This window comes from Bubalus bubalis, chromosome 5, assembly GCF_019923935.1.
Source record: "Bubalus bubalis isolate 160015118507 breed Murrah chromosome 5, NDDB_SH_1, whole genome shotgun sequence".
Taxonomy (NCBI): domain Eukaryota; kingdom Metazoa; phylum Chordata; class Mammalia; order Artiodactyla; family Bovidae; genus Bubalus; species Bubalus bubalis.
This window is the reverse complement of record NC_059161.1, coordinates 52435368-52453781: the sequence shown is the minus strand read 5'-3', so window position 1 is coordinate 52453781 and position 18414 is coordinate 52435368. Positions and strand designations below refer to the sequence as shown.

The 18414-nt window shown below is 45.4% G+C and overlaps 1 protein-coding gene across 3 annotated transcripts in view; it reads left to right on the top strand.

Moving 5' to 3' along the window:
- Nucleotides 1-18414, top strand: part of EPHX1 (epoxide hydrolase 1) — a 37214-nt gene that overhangs the window by 8661 nt on the left and 10139 nt on the right. For 2 of the 3 annotated variants that reach the window (XM_025286047.3, XM_006079724.4), the window contains exons 2-3: nucleotides 10877-11064; nucleotides 13404-13584. In XM_025286047.3, the coding sequence (XP_025141832.1) occupies nucleotides 10882-11064; nucleotides 13404-13584 (364 nt within the window). In that variant the 5' untranslated portion in view covers nucleotides 10877-10881. Of the gene's footprint in view, nucleotides 1-7944; nucleotides 8098-10876; nucleotides 11065-13403; nucleotides 13585-18414 lie in introns of those variants that run through there. The other variant, XM_006079725.4, reaches the window with a different exon arrangement.

The window sequence follows — 18414 nt, the reverse complement described above, 5'->3', positions numbered from 1 at the left end:
ACAGGGAGAGGGAACCACAGAAGAAGACAAAGTTTCAGGAGACAAGTGCAACCTCAGATGCATTGGAGGAGGTTTTGAGACATTGAAGAACTGTCAAGTTGGCAAGTGGGTGCCTGAGTCTGTTGTCCAGGGTAGGTCTGGGTTAGAGAGTCACGTGTGTGTCCTCTCTCCAGAGGAGGCAGTGGGAACTACGTGCACAGAAAGGACAGCCCCGTTTGGACACCAGTTCTCCCACAGCCCAGTCAGATTTCTTTACCCCATTTCATATGTTTGCCAGGCCCCCAGCTCTCAGATGCCCATGGGTTTCCAGGTTTCCAGACTTACCTTTGTCTCAAGGGCTTCCTGGCCACTGGGAAGTCACACCATCGAGTTTGTGCAGCTCTGGTGCTGTGAGGTGTCTGACTCACTCTTGGAGCAGGATCACAGGGAAGAGTCACTCTTGCGGTCTTCTATACTTTAGAAAATGTATGATTATTTTATTTGGGGGCAGATAGTTCATGCGTGTGGTAAAAAACGTTTTTCTAGACACACAGAAGTTTATTCAGTGCAAGTGTTTCCTCCTTGCCGGAGGCCACTGTTACCGGCATCTGCATGAATCTGGCAGTCTCCACATTTTCCTGTGTGTGTCCTTTGGTCCACACCAATGTCACTCCATAATTGTACACACTCTTTTGTACCCTACTTTTTTCACGTAGCCATCATGGAGATCTTTTCGTATTAGCATATAGATTTACCTTCTGCACATATTCGCTGTATGAATGTCACAGACTATTTCACGGTCCCGGAAGATGAATATTTATATTGTTTTGGTCTTCTGCTTTTACCAAAAAAAAAAAAAAAAGCTGTAGTTAATATTTTTGTACATATGGCATTTTACTTAAACATAAATTCAGTATTTTGGAGGCAGAAATGCCTAGAACTAGAATTGCTGAGTCAAAGGTCATTTGTATCTTACATTCTGACAGGTATTACAAAATTGCTTCTCACCGAGGTTTTTATTTAAAGAAGGGTCTGAATAGTTGGAGTCAAGTGGGATAATACCCTTTCCTGTTCTCAAGAACGATGGCCCCATTCTTCACAACACCTCTTCGAGGAGCCACCTACTGTGTTATGTCTATTTTTTGAGAACATACCTTTCTGTGACTAGGGCAGCAGGGACATGTTTTTTATCATGTTCTAGTGTTCTTGCCTGGAGAATCCCAAGGACAGGGGAGCCTGGTGGGCTGCCGTCTATGGGGTCGCATAGAGTCGGACACGACTGAAGCGACTTAGCAGCAGCAGCATAGCATGGAAATTGTATATAGCACTGAAAATTTTGAAAACTGAGCATTTGTTCCTAAGAGTATGTGCCCTGGAGGACTTGATATATTTTCTTTTCCCCCTGACTTTCTCAATAAGTTAGGATTACTTTAGGCTTTATATAATAGAAAACTCAAAATAACAACAGCTCGAACAATATAGAAGTTTATTTTTCTGTTATACAAAGGAAGTTTGGGAGTAAGTAGTCCAGTGTTGGGCTGGTGGTTCCATGATGACTTCCATCTTTCCCCATCATCTTTGATTTCCGTCCTCAAGATCACTTCATGGTCCAAAATGGCTACCAGAGTCCAACCATTGTGTCTGTGTCCCAGGGAGCATGAAAAAGAAGGGGAAGGGCAAAATGTGCAGATTTCCAGCTGAGTCAGAGCTCTCTACATAGTCTTCACACACATACAAGACCAGTGTACCTTTGCGCAGGTTGTTCACCGGACAAGGAAACCATTCATATCATCATCATCATGGATCTGTATTTTTATTTCCAAGTGCTTTCTAGCAGATGGCAGTGAGGTGTCCTGTAACAAAAGCAGTATATTGGGTTCATTTTCTGACAGTATTTTGAGGAATGGATGTCTTTCCCTAATTCACACGAAGGTTCTGTCTGGATCACAGACAGCTCTGCCTCAAACACACTTCCAGCTCTTTGTCAGTACCTAATCACCCTGTCATACTGAAAGCCAAGAAATGTAGTGTTTAGCTGGGCTTCTCTGACTAAAATAAAAATTTCAGTGCTGAGAAGGAAGAGGAAAACATAGCTGGCAGTCTGCCACAGTATCTCAATCTGGGAGCATGTTTGCTGGAGCAGCCAAATCACTAAGGGCAACTGGGGTGGAATGCTGGGTTTGAATAATCTCCTGCCCTGGCCACGTTTTTCTCACACAACCATGAAAGACTCACCTCCCAAGTATATTTCCTTCCCTTGATCCTCTTGGGATCTAATTCACAGAAGGGTCCTCTGAATTGCAAACACGATTTCTAAGTTAAAACTCCTGAGTCAGCTTCATCATGATGAAGTAACAATTTATAAAAGAAATAAGATCGGAACGCCTTTCAGTTAATACAGGAAGAAGTTAAATGACTGCCCTCCAAAGCTTGTAATCAACTCTTACACTGAACATGGATGTAGATTATTGTGGATCTTTGCTTATACCATGCACTTTCTTACTTTCATGTCTTTGCACATGCTCTCTCTCTTTTTTTACTTGTGGATTTTTAAATGCCCAATGAATTTATTTATTTATTTATCCTCACTGGATCTTAGTTGCAGTATGCAGGATCTTGAGTTGTGGTATGTGGGATTTAGTTCCCTAACCAGGGAATGAACCTGGGCCCCCTACATTAAAAATGCAGAGTCTTAGTCACTGGACCACCAGGGAAGTCCTTGCACACGCTCTCTTTTCTCCCTGGATGTATCTCTATTCGGCCATTATTTTCTGTCTGGTAAACTCCTATTCATCCCTAAAAACCCTACTCCATGAAGCCTTCGTGGCAGGCTTACCACTCTTACCTTTGTACACTTCTCTTCCATCTGTGTAGATATTATTGTATCTCTCATTCAAGGGATGTCATTTGTTCATTTGTTTGTCCTTCTAGAGCATGAACTTCAGCAGGCACAAGACTGTGTCTTGTTCCTTGTGCCTGCAAAGATGTCAGCTCATCATCACAGGCAGTGTTTGCTAAACCGCCCTTTGATCCAAAAGCAAGTTTATACTTGCTTTTCCAAGGCACCAATCCAGCTCTCTTATTTTCTTTAAAAGAGCAAAATGACTTCCTGATACTTTATACATTCCAACTGCAAACAGAGTTTTCTTTTGAACTTTTAGCATCAATCTCATAGTGAACTCGTTTGTTTTAAAACTCTTGTTTCTGCCCCAAGCATAACAGAAATACTTTACAGTCAGTAAAATTCTGAGCTCGAGTTTCCTTTTAACAATGCTAAAGAGAACTAAGCACTGCTTTTACTTGATCTCCTATATTTAAAATTGTCCTTTGCAAGTCAAACCCAGAAAAACAAAAGAAAAGTGAAATAATAAATTGCTCTGTTTGTGTCTTTTAGGGGTAAAGATCACTATATTGTGCAGTTGACTGTTTCAGCTTGAACTAATTCCTGATTTTTTTCCCAAGTTTCATAAGCACATGCTCAAACCTTCGATATAGAATTTGGAGACTTAAGTTGCATACAATCGCATTTCTTATCAGAGTAGTCAATTGTTGTTCAGATTTCCTTCTCAGTTCAACATCTTAGAAATAAATGACTACCATCTTCCAGTTATTGTGTCTTTAAAAATATCTGGCTGCTTTGCAACAAAAACTACCTTTTCCTTCTGAGGCCAACGAATCCTTTTTTAAGGAAGGGTACTGTGGCTCCAGGGGGAAAAAATGTTTTCATTCTGAAAGGCTCCTCACTTGCCCAATTCTTTCAGCAAAGTATTTTGCCAGTATTCTGGAAAAGTGCATTACAAACAAAACAAAACAACAACCTAATTAGATTAAATATATATTTGGAAGCTTTGGAGTAAATGAATTAACCTCCAATTTCAGATGCTAGCATAATAAAGCAGAAACTCTCGTTTCATGGTGTATTACTTCTGAATTTTTCATAGTGTCTCCTAAATATTGATGTTTTTATGTGGATAGAATATTTTCTACACCAGCAGGAGCTGACCACACAGATGAGATAAATATAGCTTTCCTTGGAAACAGGAAGCCTTAGTAAACAGAATTCTGCACCCTAATGTAACTTCTCAGAACAGAAAAGAAGAATGGGGCCTACCCCCCAGAGACATCTATTGCAAAACACTAGTAGCCAAGATGTATATAACCTTGTACTTTCCTTAACCTTCAAGTTTGTCTTCGGTGAGAGGAGGCCAGTAGATGAACACGCCATGCACTCTCCTGCTCCCAGTCTGCTTATGCACGTCTTTGGCAGGGTTCTAGGCCTGTCATCTAATAGGGATAGGGACAGGGGTCCTCTGGGGTCTCTTGAGGCATGAAAATTCCACATAGTGATAAGAGCACACATTTGTGGAGTATCTGCTTTGAGCCTGTGAAGTTGGCACGATCCTCATTTTACAAACGAGACCACAGATGCTCCCTGGTGACTCAGTTGGTAAGAATCCACCTGTAATGCAGGAGACCACCTACAATATATATGAGACCTGGGTTCGATCCCTGGATTGGGAAGATTCCTTGGAGAAGGAAACAGCAACCCCACCAGTATTCTTGCTTGGGAAATCCTTTGGACAGAGGAGCCTGGTGGGCTATAGTCCATGAGGTCCCAAGAGTTGGACACGACTTTGTGACTAAACCACCACCCCCACCACAGATGCTCAGGGCGGTTTGGTAAGTTGGCCAAAGCCCTTCAGTTGGTAAATGGCAGAGCTGGACTTTGAATTACTTAAACAAGGAAGCATGCCAGAAGATCCCTTATTGTAAACTCCAAAATGTTTCAGTTCTTAAAGGTAGTCCGAGTTGCTGTTGGAGGCAAGGGGGTTCCCATGGAATGAAGGTTCTGCAAAGAAGCCAGGCCGGCTCCTCAAATGGGAACACCATAGTGGGCCACTGGGCCTCCCCAAACTCGCAAGGTGTTTGCATTTTCCTTGATGTTATGGTGGGACTGGGCGACACTTTGTTCCCAGGGACCCAGTGACTAGGTCTGCCCTCTAATGTCCCACCTTCTTCCAGGAATCAAGCTACCAGTGGCTGATTTCTGAGTCAGTAAGTCTTACTGAGTAAAGAAAGCTTGGGTTGGGGTGCCACAGTTGAGGGGTGGCATATAGGCTATGGGGAGGCCTGCGACCATGGCCACCCCAGACTCATTAGAGGGCATCCTGGGGGTGACTCCTCAGTGTACTGCTGAACTGCATCAATGAAGTTGCCCAAGTCTTGCTCTTCAAGCCTTTCTTTTCTAGACCTGTCTATACACTGCACTCACTGGAGAGTTTACAATATAATGCTTGAGTCCAGAGAAAAGCACCTTGCTAAAGTCTCTTATTATAGATCAGTTTTGCTTGTCTTTGTTCTCTATACAAATGGAGTCACATGGTGAGTTCTCTTTTGTGTCTGGCATCTTTGGCCCAGCGCTGCTTGTGGGACAGATCCATGTCACTGTGTGTAATTATAGATTATTTGTTCTCCTTGTAGGGTGTTCCATTGTATCAATAGACCATTAACTGCAGTGGGAGGACATTTGGATTATTTCTAGTTTTGGTTTATACACATCAGACATGGATCATGTGGCCATGAACATTCTAGGTTGTGATTTTTGGCAAGCACGTGAACACATGTGGACACATTTTGGTTGGATCTATGCTTAGGAGTGAATTGCTGAGTCATAGAGTTGGTATCTGCCCAGTTTTAGTAGATTCTGCTAAACAGTCTTCCAGAGTGACTGTATGAGTCTCTTGTTACATGTTTTTACAGTGATTAACAATTCTTCTTATTTATTTTTTTATATTTATTTATCTGGCTGCATCAGATCTTAGTTGCAGCACTCAGGATCTTTTGTTACTGTGCACCAATTCTCTAGTTGTGTGGTGTGGCTCCAGAACACATGGGCTCAGTAACTATGGCTTAGTTGCTCCGAGGCATGTAGGATCTTAGTTCCACAACCAAGGATTGAACCTTTGTTTCCTGCATCGCAAGATGGATTCTTAACCACTGGACCACCAGGGAATTCCCTCCTGTTACATTTTAATTCATCCTAGTTTCTCTCCTAGGATTGTTACCTCAATTCCAATTTTGATGGGACCCTCCACCTACCCTTCCATCTTAAAGGTCAATGTCTTATCTGTGTCCAGTCATCAGACTGAGGCCCACCAGCCAGAAGTGGGCCTGAAACCCCAAACCCCCCAGCTTCAAGTGTGTGCTTGCACTGACTTGGAGGGGACAGAAGAAAAAAAGCTGGAGGCTGAGGGAAGATAGGAAAGACTCCTGCAAGGAAGGTGACTTGGTCAGTATGGCAGCATTGCCCCAGCTTCTTTCCAAGCTTTCTGAGGTCCCACTGCCCCCAAAGTTGCAGACTGTAAGAAGGAGAGGTTATGGAATTTCTCCCCACCAGGAAAAGAAAGTTGGTAAAACATGAGAGTTTGGCTGCTGAGACTTTCACTGGCCTGGCTAGGGGGTGGCAGGGTCCTCTGGAGCTGTTACATTTAGTTCAAATTTCTGCTGGGATCTTGGACTCTGTGGATGTGGAGTCATGGTTCCACCCTTCCCCATAACCAGGAGAGTACTTGGATCCAGCTTTCTGCATGAGACTAGTTTACCAGTCTGTGCACAGAGAGAGGCTTTGCGATGCTCACCTGTTACCTTCGAGATCATATTTTCTCTTTGCCTCTTGATTCTGTAGAAGGGTCACAGTCCTTCCTACCTTGGTCAGACCCAAGTGTTTATTCAGTAACTGTTGGGATTCCTGCATCTGCCAGAACTGGGCTCAGTGTTCACTGGGATACCTTGGGGAGCAAGACAGACGGCCAGCCTTCTTCAAGTTTATAATCCAGTCTAGAGCAGGGGTTCTCAAAGTGTGGTCCATGGACCATGAGCAGCAGCACTGCTTGGGAATTAGTTAGAAATGTCGATTCTCTGGCCATACCCGAGATCCCTTGAATTGTTCAACAAGCTCCTCAGATGATCCAACAAATACTGAAGTTAAATCACTGACCGGTAGCATGGGTTCTCCACTCTGTTGAAGGCAATTTCTCCCCCAGGGAACACTTGGCAGTATCTGGAGACATGTAATGTCATCCCACATTGGGGAGGAGGTGGTATTACTGGCTAGAGGCCAGGGATGCTGTTACAATGCACAGGCCTACTAAGAATTATCTGGTCCAAAATGTCAGTTGTGCCAAGGTTGAGAAACCTTGCCCTAGACCAGTTACAACAGATGGCAGGAGTACAGTGGTCCTTTTCTCCTTTTTTTTTCCCCCCAGATGTGTTGCTCCCTGGCCACGTGGCTTTGGGTGAGTTATGGCCACCCCTGGATTCAGTTTCCCCAGCTATGAAGTGAAGGGGTTGGACTCAGGTTGCTGAGTTCCTCTTCAGCTTGTCTGTTCAGTGGCTCCAAACTAGCGACTGGCCGGCCCAGGGAAGTTGGACTGATGCAACCCTTCTCTTCCCCTGGAGGTGGAGGTTGGGGGAATGGGATGGGAAGCTGTGTCACCTGCCTGGAGCCATCCCCTCCCCCAACCTAGGCTGCGACAGCCAGAGTGCAGTTGGCCTTGGATTTCCTGGTGAACAGTGCTTCTCCCCCTTGTGAGCGAAGTTTCTTCAACCAGCCCCACCCCAAAGAGCCCGCTCTGGGGAGGAGAGCCATCAGCTGGCTCCACGCCATAGCCTGCTTTGTACAAGGAGCTGGGTAGGCAGAGTGGCGCCGTCTCTCCTGAGCCTCAGACTTCCACTTTCCTCATACTCTAAATAAAGCAGCAGCCCTGACTGGGGAGATCCGGAGGTCTGAGGGCAGCCGCAGCTCTCCGAGACCCTCCACGCCCCTGGCAGTGAGCGTCTGTCTAGGGTTTCACTCACTGGCCTGGGAGTGTGGGGGTGGAGTTAAACCTAAGGATGGAGGGGCTGAGCTCTGATTGGTCGGACTCATAGGCCCCGCCTCTTCTCGGAGTTCGCGGACCAACCACCTCCTTCCTTACGGACCCGCAGCTCCAGTGCGCGGGGAAGGGGAAGGTCTTTTTTATTATTATTTAATTTTTTGGGAAAAAAATATTCTGACCTGAGAGAGGCCTCCCGTGCAGTCGTGGCTCGCCTGTGCTCTGACTGGGACCCAAAGGGCAGGTATGAAGGCTTGAGGCTGGAAACAGATGCTGAGAGGAAATAAGATGGGGTGGGTAGGTCAGGGTGGCAAGGGAAACATACCCAGCGACAGACCGGGAATGAATGCTTTGGCTACAGATTCTAATCCTCGAAAGTGCGATGTTATTTGGGGCAAGTGCCTTGCCTGCCCTGGTTCTTACCTTAAGTGATAAAGAAAGTTCAGTGAAATTTGGCTCCTTAGTGGGTGGGTTTTCATAGGCCATGGTTTATCATATCCCTTGAAAACCTACCAGCAGACAGTCCTGTTACACTGGGCTAACCTAGAGCTCCTTGCTTCATGTGCATTTAATACCTGCTAATAAATAAAGGGTAGTTAATAGGTGGCAAATTAACATACTGCAGTTAAAACTTGCTTTGTAATCTGAGATCAATAGCACTAAAGCACTGTCCTTGAACCAAGAACTAATATTCTTATTATCTTAATTAAGGTGCAAGAGAAAGGGCTTTAAACTTTCTCCTTGAATCTGTCACTTTGCCCTGGGCTGTGCCAGCATGGCCCATCATGGTGCCCCTTGTCCAGGTCCCCAGAGTTTAGATGCAGTGCTTGAATACTGATCATTTCAACACTCTAGCTCATGGTTCTGTTTGTTGTCGAAGTCCAGGGGAATTAACTATCTGCACACATATCAGATCTGCTAGGCTGGTAGCACCCAGCAATTGTTAAAAGGCAGTAGAGAGTGAAGGTGGCACCCGCAGTCTCCTAACATGGAGCTGGGTGCAGTATTTCACAATTCTGTTTCCCTGGCTGCTTCCCAAGGAGCTGCTCAAAGGGTGAGAACTCAGAATTCACATGGACAAGTGAAAGCCCTGGGATAATTCAACACAGAAAAGGGAAAGTAGGGCATTTAAAACCCAGCGGAAAGTGACAACCGTGCTCTTGACCTCTCTGTGCTGAAGTCAGGTAAGGAAGGTGATGTGTATCATTCACTTGGGAGATTAAAGTCAACTCCTCTTGTTCATCATGATTGCAGCTCCCTTGACAACATCCTGCAACATCTTATTTGCATCCACTGTATATGTTGATCGCACACATATTGGCAAAATGCCTTTCTGTGCCAGACATTATGCTGGGCACTGTGGTCAGGGCAGGGACTAGGATAGACACAGTTCTTGTCTTCCCAGCTCCAGATTCTTACGTTATGACCCACCCAACAGGTGAACCACATCTGTCTCTTCCTGCTGCCAAGGGAAGCTCTGCTCTCTGCCTTCCGTCTTTTCCCACACACTCCCCAGCACCTCACAGTCCCTGCCTTCGAATACCACAAAGACTAGCAGCTGGCTCTTCTCAAAGGGGAGGGGTTTCCCTGGCAGAGACAAAGCATCTCTTTGTGGGAAGTGGGAGAAGCCTGTGCGTATTTTCTTGGCAGAGCAAACCGCAGGGCCTTGGCAAGCCCCCAGCAGTGGATAGAGGGCACACTGGGGTGGGTTTGGTAGCGGCATCCTCCCCCTGCCCCAGGTTTCCAGGGGAGAGTTGGGCTGGGCCTGGGAGGTGGCTCTGCAAAGGTCTCTGGCCTGAGGATGGCGTCCATATTCACACATTTCTCTGACTGTGAACCTTCAGGGGAAGGGGGGTTACTTCCTTGGAAACATGCAAAATGAATAGCTAGATAATAATGCCGAGCCATTGTCGGCCTGGTACTGGTTTGCAGGAACTAAGCTCTTCTTTCTTCCCCTTTTGCGAAAAAAGTAGGGGAGTCAGACAAATGATTAAAACATCTGAGTTTATGTGAAATGTAATAAGCACGTCTGTAGACAGAAGGTAGATTAGTGGCTGCTTAGGGCCAGGGTGGTGTGGGGGACAAGTGCCAGTAATAGTTAAAGGGTACAGGGTTCCTTTTTGTAGTGATGAAAATGTTCTAGAATTGTGAATATGGTTGCACGTATCTGTGAATATACTGAAAACCACTAGATTACATGGTATGTGAATTAAATCTCAATAAAACTGTTGACAACCAGCTGAGATATATGGCCACATTTGGGCCACTTAACACTCCCCCCAACCCCAGATGCACGTAACCTCCCAGCTCTTCAGACGGCCCCCCTTGCCCTGTATGTACACCCTGAGGAGAGGCCCCTCTCAGGGAGAGACAGCAAAGAGCAAGTGTGACTCCATCTCCTCTCCTGAGCCCACTGCTCAGAGACGTCCCTGCTCCTCCTGTGGGGGAGGGATGTCACAACAGTGGAGAGAAGCTTCTCAGAAGTATCTGGAGGAAGAGACCCCCTCAGAGAACCATGAGGCCTCAGACATGCAGAGCCCACCACCCAAGGCTATGCAGAAGCCAACCCAGCTTCATCTTTTCTAAATCTGATTAATGAATTCCATAGCTTGGTAGGATTATGGTGATTTTTGTGGCTTTCTCTATTGTTTTCCAATTTTTCCATACTATGCTTATGTTGGCTTCCCTGGTGGCTCACCAGTAAAGAATCCGCCTGCCAGTGCAGGAGATGTAGGTTTGATCCCTGAGTCGGGACCCCTGGAGAAGGAAAAGGCAACCCTCTCCAGTATTCTTGTCTGGAAACTCCCATGGACAGAGGGGCCTGGCGGGCTGCAGTCCATGGGGTGGCAGGAATTGGACAGGACTTAGCAACTAAACAACAACAAATGCTGATGTTATTTTTCATGTCAAAAGTACACAAAATCAAGGATTGGGTGGGAAAGAAGTCAGGATTCTGGCGTTTCCAGCCAGAGGTCAAGGGCTATCTGGCGGACTCTGTTGTTGATGGGCTGTTACTTTTCCAGGAGTCATGTGGCTGGAAATACTCCTCGCCTCAGTGCTGGGCTTTGTCATCTACTGGTTCGTCTCCAAGGACAAGGAGGAGACTTTGCCCCTTGAAGATGGATGGTGGGGGCCTGGGGTGAGGCCCACAGCTGGGGAGGATAAGAGCATCCGCCCATTCAAGGTGGAAACATCAGATGAGGAGATCAATGTAAGGCACCGCTTTCCAGATGGCTGAGCAGAGGGGAGGGCGGGGAGGCCCCATCTGGGGTTGGGCCTCAGGCTGGGCCTGGCACCAAGGAGGGTCTTCCAAAGTGGTCCCTCTAGGGCTGTTTTCTGCCTGCTTTTCTCCTACTGGACTCACCTACTCTGCTCACCCCATCCCTTCTGCTCCTTCCCCCTCCTCTGTCTCCATGTTCCTGGTTCCCAAGGCCCAGTAGTGCCCGCGCGAGGAAAGAAGTGCCAGCTGAATCCAGCTACCTGCATTAAGGGTCACAGAGAGCAGCTGTTTCTGCCTCCTCTGTGCCCCACCTGAAACCCTGGGGATGAGCTTGAAGGCAGAAGTGAGGCCCTTCTTGAAGCCTGGGTGGAGATCATGAGTGAAAACAAGGCTGTGGTGACATAAAATGCTGCAGCGCAGAGAACCTGGCCCGGGGCCAGCTGTGGCCAGGCACCTGCTGTGTGTTTAGACCCTCGTGATCACGTACAGTGACTGCGGTCATGTAGAAACTGAAGCTCAGAGAGGCAAAGCTGTTAATGCACAGTGACCGAGATAATAAGCTGGCGGATTTAGACTCAGATCTGTCTAATGCCAAAGCCTGGGCCCCGTCCTCCGCACATGGCTGGAATCACCAAGGATAGGTGTGACCCTGGAGTAGGCTAAGCTGAGAGCCAGGCTTGAGCAGGACCAGGAGGGTGGGTGGGACCTGGGACATCCCTACCCATCATTTCTTTCATTCTGTGGGTATGGGAGCACCTTCTGTGTGCAGACCTAGTGCCAAGTACTTGGAAGAAGAGAAAGAGCCTTCTCTCAAAGAGCTTCTCATCTAGCAGTTGAGAAGAGGAGCAGATAGTGAAGAATCCCCCTGCAGTGCAGGAGACCCGGGTTTGATCCCTGGGAAGATCCCCTGGAGAAGGAATGGCAACCCACTCCAGTATTCTTGCCTGGAGAAGTCCTTGGACAGAGGAGCCTGGCGGGCTACAGTCCATGGGGTCGCAAAGAGTCGGACATGACTAAGTGACTAACACACACATACTCACATATAGTGTATCATTTAACACTGGTATCAGAGTCGGCAAATCTATTCTGCTACCTTCTTTTTTTTAAATTTAATTTTGATTTTACGTTGGAGTATAGTTGATTTACAATGTTGTATTAGTTTCAGATGTACAGCAAAGTGAATCAATTATAAATATTACATATATCCATTCTTTTTCAGATTGGAACCCACCTGCAATGTGGGAGACCTGGGTTTGATGCCTGGGTTGGGAAGATCCCCTGGAGAATGGAAAGGCCACCCACTCCAGTATTTTGGCCTAGAAAATTCCATTGACTATATAGTCCATGGGGTTGCAAAGAGTCAGACACGACTGAGCAATTTTCACTTTCCCATATAGGTTATTACAGAGTATTGAGAAAAGTTCCCTCTGCTGTAGTATAGGTTATCTATTTTATGTATAATAGTCTCTGCCACCTGCTTTTGTACAGCTCCCATGCTAAGAATAGTTTTTACACCTTTAAATGATTGGAAAAAATCAAAAGAAGAATAATACTTTGTAACATGAAAATTACCTGGCAGTCAAATTTCAGTGCCCATAAGTAAAGTTTTATTGGAACACAGTCACTCCTATTTGTCCATGTACCATCTATGACTTTTTCCATCCTACAAGAACAGAGTAGGTTAGCTGTGGCTCAGAAAACCTAAGCTACTTCTGATCTGGCCCTTTTGAAAAAAGTTGGCCCCCCAAAATAAAAAAGTTGGCCACCCCCTGCCATCTATGTGCTGTGTGCTTAGTCGCTCAGTTGTGTCCAACTCTTTGTGACCCCATGGACTGTAGCTGACCAGGCTCCTCTGTCCACAGGATTTTCTAGGCAATAATACTGGAGTGGGTTGCTATTTCTTCCTCCAGGAGATCTTCCCAACCCAGGGATCTCCTGCGTCTCCTGCATTAGCAGGCAGATTCTTTACCACTGAGCTACCTGGGAAGCCCCCCTTGCTGTATATAAGCCTTGATAAATTAAAAACACATTTTGTTCATACATTTAAAAACAAAAATGAGAAGTAACCTGAAGTTGAAAGTGAAAAACGTATGTTTGGGGAACAGCCACCATTGGGAAACCAGGAGCTTTCTTCTGGGATAAACCTGATGACCCAGAACACATGTCTGGAGGCCAGGAGCCTCCTCATCCCATCTGGTGAAATTTTGCTTTGCCTTTACTGTAGCATGGGGTCTGGTGGCTGCAGGGTTTTCTCTGTCTTCTGGAAACAAACTTTCTCTTGTGCTCTGCCCCACTCACCTTCTCTCCTTGGGGTCTCACATTTTCTCCAGGACTTACATCAGAGGATTGACAGGGTCCGTTTAACTCCACCTTTGGAGGACAGTCGTTTCCACTATGGTTTCAACTCCAACTATTTGAAGAAAATCATCTCCTACTGGAGGACAGAATTTGACTGGAGGAAGCAGGTGGAGATTCTCAACAAATACCCTCACTTTAAGACTAAGATTGAAGGTATGTTTCCAAAACACCAGCTGGAGGGGGATGTATATGACAGAAACGACCTTCATAGACACTTAAATAACACTGGGACTTAAATAAAGCCGGGAGACCCAGAATTCGATTATTGGTCAGTGAGATGTATTTGGAAGGTATAACCCCACTCAGATGCAAAAATAATGCAAAATCCCAACAAATCCAATGGTCTTTTGAGCTAAATGGGAAAACATATAAATAAATTAAAAACCAAAGACTTGCACCATCCAGTTCAATGATGGAACAATCTTTGGGAGGATGGAGATGAGACCTAGATCTGGGCATGGCCTCAGTCAACCCAGCCCCTCCTTGAGGCTTTGGAGTCTATGATACTGTGACTGTTCAAGGGTGCTCAAGCTGTCAGTCAAGGTTCGAATAAAAACTGTCCTGTGTCTAAAGCTTTAGACCTCCTGTCCCAACAGTATCATAGGTTGTCACCCAACTTCACCTGGAAGGAAAGCTATCTTCAAAATGTTCTTGGAAAGGTGAAAGTGAAAATGAAGTCGCTCAGTCGTATCTGACTCTTTGCGACCCCATGGACTGTAGCCCACCAGGCTCCTCCGTCCATGGGATTCTCCAGGCAAGAATACTGGAGTGGGTTGCCATTTCCTTCTCCAGGGGATCTTCGTGACCCAGGGATCGAACCCAGGTCTCCCTCATTGCAGGCAGACGCTTTAACCTCTGAGCCACCAGGGAAGCCCAACCTAAGTTAATTTGGGATAATAGTTTCCATAGTGGAAAAGTATTTTTTTAGCCCAACACAGATTTAGAATCAGATATAGAAATGTTTAAGAAAATCAAACTCATGCTGTTAATTTGTACAAATTTATCTATTTGTTTTTAATTATAGTAAAATATTCCCCTGGAATGGGAAATGGCAACCCATTCTGGTATTCTTGCCTGGAAAATCCCATGGACAGAGGAACCTGGCAGGCTATTGCCCATAGGGTCACAAAGAGCCAGACTCCACTGAGCACACCCACAGAGTAAAATACATATAACATAAAGCTGACCATTGAAAGCATAAAGTATACCTTGTTACCTGTAATGTCACAGTGGACTAAGTACTTTTATATTGTTATCCAGCCAGCACCTCCATCTATCTTCAGAACTTTTTTTATTTTGCAAAAACGGAAACTCTGTCATTCAGCTCTAACTCCTGTTTCTCTCCCTCTCCCTAGCCTCTGGAAACTACCATTCTGCTTTCTGTTCTGTAAACGTAAATATGAATTCTGAATCTAAGGACCTTGTATGAGTAGAATCATACGATATGTGTCCTTTTGACTGGCTTACTGCACTTAGCATGCTGTCCTCAAGGTTCATCCATATTGTAGCATGGGTCAGAATTTCCTAAGGGGGAATAATGGTACATTTTGAATAACGGCACATGTTGTCATCCGTCAATGGACACTTCGGTTGCTTCTGCTTTTTAGCTATTGTGAAAAATATTGCTGTGATTATGAATGTACAAATATCTGTTTATGTTCCTGTTTTCTGTTCTTTGGGTATATACCCAGAAGTGAAGTTGCTGAGTCAACTAGTAATTCTATGCTTAATTTTAGAGGGAACTATAATACTGTTTTCCATAGCAGTTGTACCATATATGTTTATCTTAAAATATTCAGAGAAGTTAAATTTACCTTCCCAAGGGTGAAAAGGGTCAAAATTGCCCAGGTTCCTAATTTTCCACCCAAGGAATACATATAAATTGAAAATTCTAACTGCTCACATACATACTGTATGTGTGTGTGTGTGTCAGCGTGTCTCTTTTCCTGACTCCCTGGCCTGAAATTCGCCCAAGAGGACCTCCCTTCTCACTCTCTCTGCTGCCATCCTCCTCCCTCATATTTAGGCCTTTTCAGGGTCCTTTCTGCTCCCGCACTGACCCCTGTGCTCCCGACTGCTCACGGCTCAATCTGTGACCTCTCCTCGACGTTCTCTCCTCATCCCCACTAACCTCCTTATTCGGCCTTCTTGTCCCTGCCACTTCCCTGTTCTGTGATGAGCTTCTGGCTCCAGGCCATGTCCTGGACGTCCTGCTAAAGATCAGTCTCAGACTGTCTCAGATCAGACTGTTCTCAGACAGTCTGAGACATGCAGGGGTTTCAGGGGCTTCCCAGGTGGCACTAGTGGTAAGGAATCCACCTGCCAGCCCAGGAGGCATAAGAGACTTGGGTTTGATCCCTGGGTCAGGAAGATCCCCTGGAGGAGGGCATGGCAACCCACTCCAGTATTCTTGCCTGGAGAATCTCATGGACAGAGAAGCCTGACAGGCTACAGCCTATAGAGTTGCAAAAAGTCAGACATGAACAAAGCGACACACACACACACACACACATGTGGTGGCCTCTGGGGAGCCCAGCACCTCCCAGCGGGGGCAGGGAGTTGCCTGAGTCACAGGGAAGTGGACGTTCAGGGCTGGAACCCAGCTCTCTGGTGTCCCAGCCTGTCCGCTCCTCCTTCACCTGTGGCCACTATTTCGGCACTGGCCCTCGGCTGTGACCAACCACTCTTCACTGCCCTCTCCCCTCACCAAGCCCATGGATGCCCTCTGAGCCCAGTTTGTCTCCTCAATTCTGACCCAGCAGCCTGGGCACAGAGATCCTATAGGCACCACAGATCCATAGGGCGACCAGGAGAGCGTTTTCACCCCAAAGGGAAGGAGGACCCATAGGGCAAATTTTAACTTTTTTTTTTTTAGTTTTTAAAATTTCAATCTTTAAAATTCAAAAAGTACAGAAGGAGACAGAGTCTCCCTCTCGTCCCTCCCCAGGGACAGCAGCTGCTTCTGTTAAATAACATGCTTCCAGGGATCACCTGCGTATACGCTGCTATACAGAATGGGTGTATATGTGTGTTTTTTCTAATTTTAAACTCAGATGATAATGTGATAGAATCTGAATCAAAAATAATCTCACACCACACTGTGTGTTCCAAAGGAGTTAACATTAACTACTAAATTCAACTTTAGGAGTAAATTTAGCAGCATAGAAGGACACCCAAGATATATTGTTAAGTGGAAAAAAAAATCAGGTTCCAAAATAGAATGTATGTAGCCTTCTATTTTTGTTAAAGGCAAGTTATGTTCTCTGTTTTCAAAAACGTATGAAACTGTCACAGCCGAGGAGGAGCCTAAGGAGACTTGACAGCTAGATGTGACGTGGAGTCCTGGATAGGATCCTGGAAAAGAAAAAGGACACTGGGTAAAAACCAAGGAAATCTGAGTAATATTCCATTGTATGTGTGTATGTACCAGTATTAATTTAGTCTTTAAAAGGAGAGAAATCTTATAAGATGTGATGACATGGACGAACCTTGAGGATATTACGAGAAGTGAAATAAGCCAATCACAGAAGAGGCAAAGGTTGCACGACTCCACTTATATGAGGTATCTAAAATTGTCGCGCTCATAGAAGCAGAGAGTAGGATGGTGGCTGCCAAGCGCTGGGAGGTGGGGAACTATAGAGTTACTAATGACCGGGTATGAAGTTTCAGTTATCCAACTCGAGTAAGTTCTAAGTATGGCGAAGAAAATGGCAACCCATGGACAGAGGAACCTGGCGGGCTACAGTCCGTGGGGTCTCAAAAGAGTTGGACACAACTCAGTGACTGGATACGCACGCACAACACACACACAAGTTCTCAGGAGCCACTGAATGACACGGTACCTGTAGATAGCAATACTGTGCACTGTGCAACACACCTAAAACTTTGTGGGGAAAAAGGCAAAAAAAAAACCTTTGTGGAGACAATAGGTCTCGTGTTAAATGTTCCTACCACCACTTAAAACTTAAAAAAAAACCTAAGGAAATCTGAATCCATAAAGTATGAACTTTTAGTTATTAATGTATCAGTGCTGGTTCATGCATTATAATAACTGTACATCCTAACACGAGATGTTAATAGTAGGGGAGACTAAGTATGGGTATCTGGGAACTTCCAGTGCTAGCTCCACTGTTTTTCTATACATCTAAAATTGTCCCCAAATAAAAAAAATTATTTTAAAAAGTTGGACGGGTAACACAGTGTTCTCTTCAGATCATGAGATTATATGTGATTCCTCCCCCACCCCGCTTTTGATTTATCTTTGTTTTCTGTTTCCTACAGAAAGCACGTATTATTTGTATAGTGAATAAACCACAGACCTTCCTGTCATAGTGAATAAACCACAGACCTTTCTGTCAATGCCAGCCCTCGTGGTGGAGGTGTGACAGCCTCCCTGGCCGTGTTTGCTATGAACGCCCACTTGCTTGGGAAGAGAGACTGTTCTCAAAGTGACTCCAGCGGGGAGGGGGGCCTGGAATCCATTCATCCATCTTTGGCCAGGGTGCTGTTTCAATGCCCAGCACTCTACCTTAAAATAATTTTCTCCACTTTAAAAAAAGAGTTATGCATATGTCCATTGTAGAAAAATTTTAAAGTTCATACAACCACAAAAAAGACTATCATTTGCTTGAAATTCTATTGCTCAGAAAGGACTACTTTTTACATTTTTGTAGTTTATCTTTTCAGACTACTTTTTACATTTTTGTAGTTTATCTTTTCAGACTTTAAAATTCCTATACACACCATATAAATATATGCATACATGTAACTATTTACAGAAATGGGGTCATACAATGGATCTGGCTTCATAGTTTGCTTTTACCACTTAGCAACATATACAGGACTGATTTCCATATTCAGTGCACATGGACGCTGTCATTTTAGATGACTATCGGGCTTCCCTGGTGGCTCAGAGGGTAAAGCGTCTGCCTACAATGTGGGAGACCTGGGTTCGATTCCTGGGTCGGGAAGATCCCCTGGAGA